This window comes from Leuresthes tenuis, unplaced genomic scaffold (genome assembly GCF_036924035.1).
Source record: "Leuresthes tenuis unplaced genomic scaffold, fLeuTen1.0.hap1 SCAF_16, whole genome shotgun sequence".
Classification (NCBI taxonomy): domain Eukaryota; kingdom Metazoa; phylum Chordata; class Actinopteri; order Atheriniformes; family Atherinopsidae; genus Leuresthes; species Leuresthes tenuis.
This window is the reverse complement of record NW_027325370.1, coordinates 18741865-18751797: the sequence shown is the minus strand read 5'-3', so window position 1 is coordinate 18751797 and position 9933 is coordinate 18741865. Positions and strand designations below refer to the sequence as shown.

Here is a 9933-nt window from a genome sequence, read left to right as displayed (position 1 = left end):
CTGTGTTGGAGAATAAAGGAGCTCAGACCAAATATTGACTTTCAATCTTGTTAGAACAGTAAAAACTCAGTTTTTGCTTCAATTATCGATTTACATTTATGTTTGCACATGAAATAGGGTTGGCTTAAGACTTTTGATCAGTTCTGTAATTGTCATATGCTTCAGTGTAAAAAAAAAAACAAAACAAAAACAGTATATTTTATTGCTGTATTCATTGATTTTTACGATTTTTTTTCCGGAAGTATTTGTAGTGGTTGAGGGGGGCGTCTCTTGCAGCCAGGGGGCGTATTCGTCCATGTGAAGCATGTTTTATTTTGAAGGTCTTAAGCGGAAGTGTTGCTATTTAACGTCAGGAGTTGATGTTGGTCTCCGAGCAGAAATAGACAACTGAGAACATCCGCTGGAGTAGGGAACAGACATACGGACATCAGGAGGAGAGCACCGGGCGCAGGGACCGCAGCAGCTCCAGAACAGACACCGCTGAAATGGGAGTCGAAATCGAGACGATCACTCCGGGTGACGGTAAAGCCACTAAGGGAGAAAGGGGGGACGTGTTTGGACTGCTCACTTTAGTACATGTATCCAAATTAAGACGCAGAAACATCGCCTTAACTGCGTCGCACGCCCGTTATATTAAGCGCCTCTTTGGTTTCTCCACAGGAAGGACTTTCCCCAAAAAAGGACAGACCTGTGTGGTGCATTATGTGGGTAAGTTTGAAATCAGAAACTTGTATCTATACATGCATGGACAAATTCTGCAGATTTAGCTCCTCCTGTGGCTCTCACGAAGGCCGTTCAAGTGAAGTGACGGCTGCGGACAACTGTCTGCCACAGCCGCATGAAACATGGCCCAGAATGGCAATCCTCAAAGTATCGCAGCAGATACTGTCAGGAGTAAAACGCACAGACCGTGTTGGAGTCGGACTATATGCACAGCAGAGATTTTCCAGCCTCAAACCTGCCAGGCAGGGATTTCTCGGCGGGGCAAACGGGCTTCCAGTCACAGATTGGGATGCTTGACAGTTTAACCCATTCGCTGCTTTTTCGCTGCCTGAAAGCACATTTGTTCCTAGTATTTTTGGCAGGGAAAATGTCAAAACAGCAGCAGCGGGGGCGGTTGTGGTGTGTCCCGGGAACAGCGCTCTGGGTTTACCACTGCGTAAAATAATGCGCGCCCATCTGGGCCGATCGCTCCATAACAGCCTAATGAAGATCACTGGATAATGTCATCATTTAGTCTTGTCTGGAGCATCAACTAAAGGGAAGGGGGGTAATGGGGAATGAGACGGATTCCGGCACAGTGTTAACTTAGAGGCTCAGACAGACGGACCGTCCAGACAGCGGGGCTTTAAATCCCGTCTGATTTTCAGCGCTTTTCTGTCTTTGTTAGAGTTTCTCTGGGGTCGTGGGGGGGGGAGGATCGGTGGCGGTGGCGTTTAGCTGAGCGGATTATAACCGTCTGGGTGACTGGAATAATGGCACCCTCACTGTGTTACTCCTGTAATATTTATTCCAGAGACACATGATATATAATCATATTCCCACTGCACCCCATGAACACAGCATCACTGAATTCATCCCGCAGGAGTTAATTATCAGTCACATCCTTTAATGCTCAGCACCAGTATACTGTACAGTAGCATTTCAAGGGTTGTAACTATGTTCATTGTTGACTAATGCTCTAATTCTCCAGATCGGTCACTTAACATTTGGTCAATAGAGTGCCACCAAATTAGAATGGAAGAAGCCCATTAAATATCTATGGAGCCCAACTTTACGTCTTAAAATATCACATTTTGTCTAGGCAATACTTAAAAGCACACCAACCCACGTGTGTGTGTGTGTGTGTGTGTGTATTAACCATAAATATATCATATGTGGATCAAGTTCTTAAGTAGGTATGTGTAGCCCTCAAGCCTATAATTGGATTCAATATGAGTTTATGACATTCGAGCACACTTGGCCACTGACATCAGGTAGCATCACGTTTTTGCAGTGCATGTGCTAATACTGGAAAAAGGAATACTTGTGTTATATTCTTGTTTTCTTGGTTTGAAAGACCTCTGACAGACCTTTGAATGGTCAATAGATTTTGAGGCTAAATTTGGGATAAATCTAGTTTATGGCCCACATTGGCAGTATGTTTAGAAACACCGGTACAGTTAATTTGTCACATTTTCACAAAATTTACTCTACATGGATGGTAATATTTAATTAGATATAAGAATGTTTGTTTAGTTTATAAGAGTCTGCTTGATTTAGTTCATTTTAAAATCTACTGTAAACAAACTATGAGACGAGCAGTCAGAGGAGATCGTATAAGCCCGTCCAAAAAGACTACATTTAGTCAAGCTATTTTTCCATCAAAGTATCAGTTGATTTAATCTTGAATGAATTGCTTTATTACCAATCAGTCAGCTGGCCAACATGGCTACATTTACATTTAACGCAGTTGTAAAGAAACCTAAACAATATGTAACTAGTCTGTAGACCTAAGCCTATTTGGAGACCTGATTAGACGCTTGCATTCCCAGATTTTGCTTGGCAGTAAAGGGAGAGTTTGCCTACATGCGGGTTGATGTCAAGACTTTTACCTTCCCAGCACTTCTCAGAACTCACCGAGTCTAACAGTCCTACCTCCACCCTGTCATCTTGCCGATTTTGAGACTGTGGAGTTGTCCAAGCTGAAATCGCTAAATCATGCCAAATGTCCCAGAAGCATCCTATTGGCGGCATACAGCCTCTATAGTTCCACATTTATAACATGTTATATCAAAGATCAAATGCATCTGAATCACATCTTTGTGTAGACCACATTCAGTCTATCTGTGAAACATGAATTTAGAAAAATATCTTCATATTATTTTAGCATTTACAACTGAACAAACTAATGGTGTGTTTTTGACATGTTGATGCTATAAAGGCGACAAAATGTGAGCTAAACAGCTGTTAAACAGCTGTTTTTTTTTCATAAATGAGGTAATAAAGACTAAACTGCTTGCATTAAAAATGGTCTTATTTTAGCCAGCGACAATCTCGGTTAAATGAGGAATAAAACTAGAAGCAACACTGAGATCATGTTGAGTTTTTACTAAACAGTAGTTAAAGTGAAACATTTGGAAATATGCAAGCGCAGATGTTTACAAAATATATATTGTCACTTAGCTTGTTTTGTGTTATAAAACACACAAATAAACTCTGTAATATGGAATTACACCACTAGATGTTTAAAGTGGCAAAAATATCATCAGATGATTTACTTTATTCCTCCACAATACTCAAATATTATCAGTTACAAATGGGGAAGTGAATGTTTCCATACATTCATAAACATAAATCCCATTTCTGAAAAGAGGAATCTTTGTATGAAAGATGTTCAAACACGACCCTCTCTCAGTTTTCCTTAAATGGAAGGAGGTGATTTGTATCTTGCTCCGTAGCTCGCTGCTGAAGCCCTGCAGCACTTCTGTCTATCAACACCTTATGCAACTTACAGTACCACTATGAAAATACATAATGCTAAATAAAGATGCTAAAATGCCAGAAGATGAAAATATGATCAGTTTAGATGCAGAATATTTACTAATTTCATTGTGGTTTAATGTGGTTAGGATGCTGACCACAATAAAAGTAAACAACTCCAAGCTAAAGGATAAATTAAATTCCTACAATTCATCGTGAAAGGGACAGGATTGGCTGCAAAAGGTTTTGGTAATCCACTGAAAACACACATGTGAACCTTATATTGGAGTTGGAAGGGAGTAGCAGCATCAGAGTAATTTGGAAGCAACAACATTTGTAATGAGCATAAACAACAAAATGTGTTTCATCAGCAACCAAATTAGATTTCAGATGTCTTTTACATCCCAGCTGGAGAGGCTTAACATTTGTCTGCACTTGTTCTTTGTTTGGCAAAGTGTTTTTTAGTCTTGATGCTTAGTGGGACACACATAAATCACTCTGTAACACAAGCCTATTTGCCTCAAGCTTATGTAACTCGAAGTAAGGCCTGATTTGAGTCTGGCACCACAAGATATTTCTCTTTAGGAGCTCGCCTTTATTCCGCCTCTTTGATTTTTTTTTTCTTTTTTGTTTAGAAATATCATACAATCTGCAGGATTTCCTGTCTGGGTTGTCTCTTTTCCTGTCAGCTTACAAGAAGGCCTGAAATGTGACATTAAACAGGATACTGCATTACAAAAACAAGCCTTTTTTTCCAGTGCAGTGTGAGGATCAAAACTTGGATTTTCTGGTTCTTTTGACAGGTTCTGTGTGTAGAAAATGGTCAGTGTGAGAATCACTGTTTTTCTTTTTGTTTTTTTTTTCTTTACTAAGCAGGGTGTCGATGCTCCTTATCTGTGGTGCTTACATCAGGCCTTTCAGCTCTTACAGATAATTCCTTTTGGCTGTCTTCTAGAACAGTACCCACAACCCCCTCGATGTGTCTAATTACATGCACAGTATTGCACCTACACACTCTTGTGTCGATCGCTGGTGCTAATAACTATAATAGCACTGCTATAAATTGTTTTGGAGGGCTACTTTTCTGCAGATTGATGCTTGTTTTCCAAATGCACACTGAAACCCACCCCTGCAGACAGCTGCAGTGGCTATTTCTGTGATCCTTGGAATCCTTTCATTTGTGCACTAAGTATATACACAGCAGGGATGATGGATGTTGGACAAGTTTAGAAAATGTATTTATTTCCAGTGATCTTATGAAAAGTAAAAACACCTTCTGCATGGTAAGATCAGCTTGCAGGGCACAGCAAACAGGCCAGATGCACTGCAGATTTAACCATTATTATCTTTATTTATTTAAGAAAATTATAAAAAAAAAACAAAAAAAAACAAGCCTACAGTGCCTACAGTAATGTAGTGAGGTATGGATGTTGTGGCATGTATGAGGAGTGTGTTATAAATGCAAATCAAAACACAGAACAAAAAGCTAACGCCTGGCATGTGGTGTGGTACGTTCGTTGGTGTGTAGGGCTAAATAATTCTGTGGGAAACCAGCCAGTTCTTATAGATTACAGCCCATTCTACCAAGCTCCACATAGAGGAGCCAGACAGATCAAAGAACACACACACACACACACACACTCCACCATGCCAGCAAAGAGGGCCCGGGGCCCTACATAATGACAGGATACTGAAGAGAACCCTGACTCCAAAGCTACCAATTAAAGCAAAATCATCTGTCATCATTTGATCAATATGTGTATTTTATGTAGTTACATGTCTGTATGCCATGTTAATGGACCTGAATGCATATAATTCAGCCAAAAATAATCTATATTGAAATTTTCTTTGACCAATAGGTCGGCCACTTTCCAACAGATGTTTGTGACAAATATTTACTCTGTTTGTTCTTTATATTTACATCTCTATGGTTACTGCCTTTGACAGGGAAATAATGTCCTTAATTTCCCATCACATTAGACAAGCACCTTCTGTAATGGCCAACAAGCTCTCCATTTGGATTTTACACCAGCATTTTTTTTTGTTGCCATGAATGCTACATGTTAATGTAACTTCCAGCCAGATGACATTTACTGGCCAAGTAAGAATTATTCATATAAGAATTCATCAGGATGACTCATTTGTTTGGCTATTGTTTTGCACTGAATAGTGTGTATAAAAAACAGATTCAGGTTCACAGCTCTGTGCCTCTCTCCGTAGGCTCCCTGACAGATGGACGGAAGTTCGACTCCTCTCGTGACAGGGAAAAGCCTTTCCGGTTCAAGATCGGCAAGCAGGAAGTGATCCGGGGCTGGGAAGAGGGTGTCGTTCAGGTAGGATTCAGAGTTAATTGGGGTGATTGTATGATTTGATGTATATCATATATATATATATATATATAGTGTCAGTGCAGACACTAATGAATATATATATATATTTATTTAACAATCCTAGTCTAGATTAAAAAAAAAGGCTTTTCATGCCGGCTGTTATTCTGATCGGACCTCTGGCACAATAACTGAGTGAAATGTCTGCACTGACACTTTCTAACGGACTTAATCAGGACCATCAGGCCTGTTACAAATGCCAGTGTTATGGCTGATCATAGGCGTTTGGAAGATCGTCCATCGAGCCATCCTTTTTTTTTTTTTTTGCTGCTCATCGGTCGCGTTGGTTACAAGTCTGAGCAGGGATCTCCAGACTAACCTATCCCCAGCCACCTCCTTGCAGAGGGGTGTGGAGGGACAAGTTGTTCCCAAGTGATATCATCTCTCTGACTCCTGGATCTGCCCTGAGGCGATCTCCTGATAGCACATGTCCAACCCACCTCCCGTGGGATGCATTGTGATTGCATCCTAACCAGATGCCCAAAGCACCTCAGCTGGCTTCTTACATTGCAAAGAAGCAGCGACTTTACCCTGAGCCCCTCCAGGATGACCAGGCTCCTTACACTAACCCTCAGGGTGACCCCCCAGACACCCTTAGAAAGAAGCTCTGTTCGACCACCTGTATTCACAATTTCATTCGTTCTTTGGAAGTTCTTTAACTCATAATCAAATAATTAATCTAGTCATAAGTTATCTGCTGCCTCATTAAGTCCCAAACTAATTGATCTATATTTTAGAAAATATTGACTCTTGTGACAAAAACAAGATAGAAATAAAAAATTTAAAAAAACTAGAGGAGATAACAAGATCTACACCAAGTTTTTGTTGTTTTGTCTTTTATTGTTACGGCTGTGGAACATTTTTTAAACTGCTCTGTAGTCATAAAAGATTTTGGGATGTATTTTGGTAAATTGTGCAAGTGAACTCGTACTTTCTTTGAACTAATGAGCTCTGTTGATAAAGCATTCATTTTTTTATTTTATTTTATATAAAAAAAAAAAGATAATGCATTAATTTGTTGACATGGTTTCATTATCAAGTTTTCACTCTCCAAACTTTACATGAACTCACAAAGAGGGCTTAAACAGTACGATCCGTACTATCTTAGCTCGCTGCTGTTGCTGTCTGGAGGTCGGTTGAAATCCTCTGTACTGGCTGTGTCCTTATAAGGAATATCTTTTCTCAGATTTTGATGATTGTAAATTGAACTGTTGAACAATAGAGTGAACAATGTCTCCTGTGGTGTATTATCTGACTTCCACTGCAGACTGCTTTGGCTGCAGACTAGCAGCTCCATAACCTCCATTATGTTTTTCCTCTTCTTCTTTTCTCTCATCTGCCTCCTTCTCCTCCTCCTCCTCCTCCTCCTCCAGATGAGTGTTGGTCAGAGAGCCAAGCTGACCTGCTCGCCTGACTATGCTTATGGAAACAAAGGCCACCCAGGCATCATCCCTCCTAATGCCACCCTCATCTTTGATGTTGAGCTGCTGGGTTTGGAATAAAGCCAAAACCGCAGCCTGTTTGTTGTGTGTGGCGTAAGTAATTACCAACAAATCACACTCTGCTGGTTACTTTTGGTGATGCTAAACTTAGCAAGACGACCTTGCTCTCAAAGCATGTACACATACGTATTAGTACACTAACATTGCTATTTTTTTCATTTGTAAAGAGTACTGTGCAAAAGTCTTGAAACACCCCTCATTTCTCCATGTATTACCAAGAAAATGGGAAATAGGCACACTGATTTATTGAAACGTGCAAACTTGAATGGAAAAACAAGGATATAAGGTAAAAACAGACTTTGTGCAATTCTAACAAACTTGGCTAAGAACTCTCTGGGAATCATCTCGTTGGTTCAAAAATAGCATTTTTGTCCGTCAAACTTTGTTATTTTCAGCATTTTATCATAGATTTTACTGCAGATATTGGAACAAGTTATGCATCTTTGCTACAAGATGAATGTAACAAAGTGTCTGGAGACACGATTTAAAAACGACTCTTTGATAAGTAGTCTTTTATATGTAGACACTGGTTCATCGCTTGAGTTTTGTGCTTTTTTTAATGTTTGAATGATTCATAGGTCAGTGTTAAGCGGCTTAAAGTACAAACGCATTCTTCTGAAAATGATCGGGTACAACGAGTGGACTCAGAATTAGTAAAAAAGCAGCTAATGTCCTAAGAAAAACTTTGAAAGACCTTCAGAAAGCCTGGAAAACTAGTGCTCAGGACCACTTTAAAAGAGTAGAGGAAAGTGGCTGCTTGGAAACAAAATGAAAAAATATGAGGAGAGGCTCCAGACTGCTGCACAGCACTGTATGAATCACGTTGTTAGTAATACACTTGATTAGACTACACGCTTAATTTAAAAGATTTTCCTTTTTGCAGTGACTTTATTTGTAAAATTACATACATTTGCACAGTTGTTGCATCTGTCATTTGTAATTGCACATTAAATTACATTCACGTTGCTGTCTAAATACTTGTGTTAAGGAAAATAATCTTTCTGTTGTCTGCACAGGTGACTTCACACCTGGGTGACCTGGGGAGAAGCTTGGAGAGTCTGCACTTGATTCTTTAAGAAGTTTGAGTTTATTGTTCCACTACTTATTTCATCCAAACGATGACAGTTTGTGTTATTTTGTTTTTGTGACTGAGTTTATAATATTTTTTCTATCATATTCTTTTGAAACCATGGGCCATAACCTTACACACCTTCATGCTCTTAATCTTTAATTGTTTATAATTGCTTTTCTTTGTGATTTTTTTTTTTTTTTTTTTTTGGGAGTGCTGGTTGTGTAAGATTACACTGAGAAGTACAAAAATACCAACAAACCACTAGCATCTATCAACCGCGACATTTATCTGTTATAAGTCCATATGTACTGGTATTAAAATGTTTAAGAGCTTGTTGTATCGCAGCAACAGAAGTGTACAAAAGAAAACAAAAAGCACACATTTGCATCCCCCTCCAGTTTAGAATTTGATTGAATTATACTAGTTTCTGTTAGATAGATAATGGTGGCTTATTGTGAAATATTATGGTGCAACACAATAACTGAACTTGCTGCTTAAAATGGACATTTCTGTTTAATGGAAGTTGCTAACTGAAGAGCAAGAGGGCCAATTGTCACAAAGGGGAACCAATCACAGTTGTAGATAGTTCTAATTTGTGCCTAAATATGGTTACTACCTTGCCCTGTCTGCTTGTTCTCGGCCTGATGGGAATTTGGTGTGTACACGCTGAAAGCTTTGCATCCAATTTGCGTTCTTACTGTCTTCTCATCTTTTTAAACCCCATTTAAAGCCATACACAGGTCGAACAGTGCAAAGACAGGATTACGCACACAATTGGAGACTGATCTTCTTTGAAAATGATCTGAAATGCTTGAAATTTACAAAAGAGGGCTGAGGAAGCAAACTCTGACTTCCCCCGACCTTATTTTGTGTGACAACTTGAATCATGTATTTTTTGGATGCCACCTTTTTGTCTTTGAGAGTCATTGAAGCTAATGTAGAAACTATCAAGAGAGATTTGCTCTTTTTTTTCCAATTTTTTTTCAATTTTTTAGTCACTCTTAGTAATGTACCACTCTGCCCAACAGAAGATGATGTTGTGGTAGGGGGAAAAAAAAACAGACACACAGGCATCCTTGTGGTTTTTATATCTAAAATAAATAGTTTTAAATGGAGTTTAAATGAAGAAATATGCTGAACTAGCTGTCTGATATTGACTGTGGCTGTTGATGTTACATATTGGCAAAACTGCGACCGCTGTGGCAGCAGACCGCCTCTGTACATGTAATTATGTGCTGATACGTTATCGTATGCAGGCTAAACCAACAATGACGTATTTAAAATAAAAGAAGTGCTCTCCACCTGCTTATCGATTTATTTTTTTTTCCTCTACACTGCATGGTTGACTTTTAAAATATGTGTCATGCTTTTTAATTGTTCCTTTACATCATTGAACAGATCATTTTGAGGTTCTTTTGAACCATCACTCTTGTTACGAGCAGATACTGTTTGCCTCGGGACCTTCAGCAGAAACTAACCAGCAACCTGCAAAATGAAAAGAAAAGATTGG

The 9933-nt window shown here is 39.2% G+C and overlaps 1 protein-coding gene across 1 annotated transcript; it reads left to right on the top strand.

Annotated features, from left to right (window-relative positions):
* The first annotated feature begins 365 nt into the window (after positions 1-365).
* Positions 366-9724, top strand: fkbp1ab (FKBP prolyl isomerase 1Ab). Its single transcript, XM_072367108.1, has 5 exons — positions 366-522; positions 661-708; positions 5683-5795; positions 7223-7384; positions 8368-9724. The coding sequence occupies exons 1-4, from the start codon at positions 486-488 to the stop codon at positions 7349-7351; spliced, it is 327 nt and encodes a 108-aa protein (XP_072223209.1). The 5' UTR covers positions 366-485; the 3' UTR covers positions 7352-7384; positions 8368-9724.
* The last annotated feature ends 209 nt before the right edge of the window (positions 9725-9933 follow it).

What these genes read in the sequence shown, in the direction of transcription:
- fkbp1ab (XM_072367108.1), top strand. Translation starts at nt 486, where the DNA reads ATGGGAGTCGAAATCGAGACGATCACTCCGGGTGACG. An exon ending in CTGTGTGGTGCATTATGTGG is followed by an intron (nt 709 to 5,682) that starts GTAAGTTTGAAA and finishes CTCTCTCCGTAG; the next exon opens with GCTCCCTGACAGATGGACGG. An exon ending in GGGAAGAGGGTGTCGTTCAG is followed by an intron (nt 5,796 to 7,222) that starts GTAGGATTCAGA and finishes CTCCTCCTCCAG; the next exon opens with ATGAGTGTTGGTCAGAGAGC.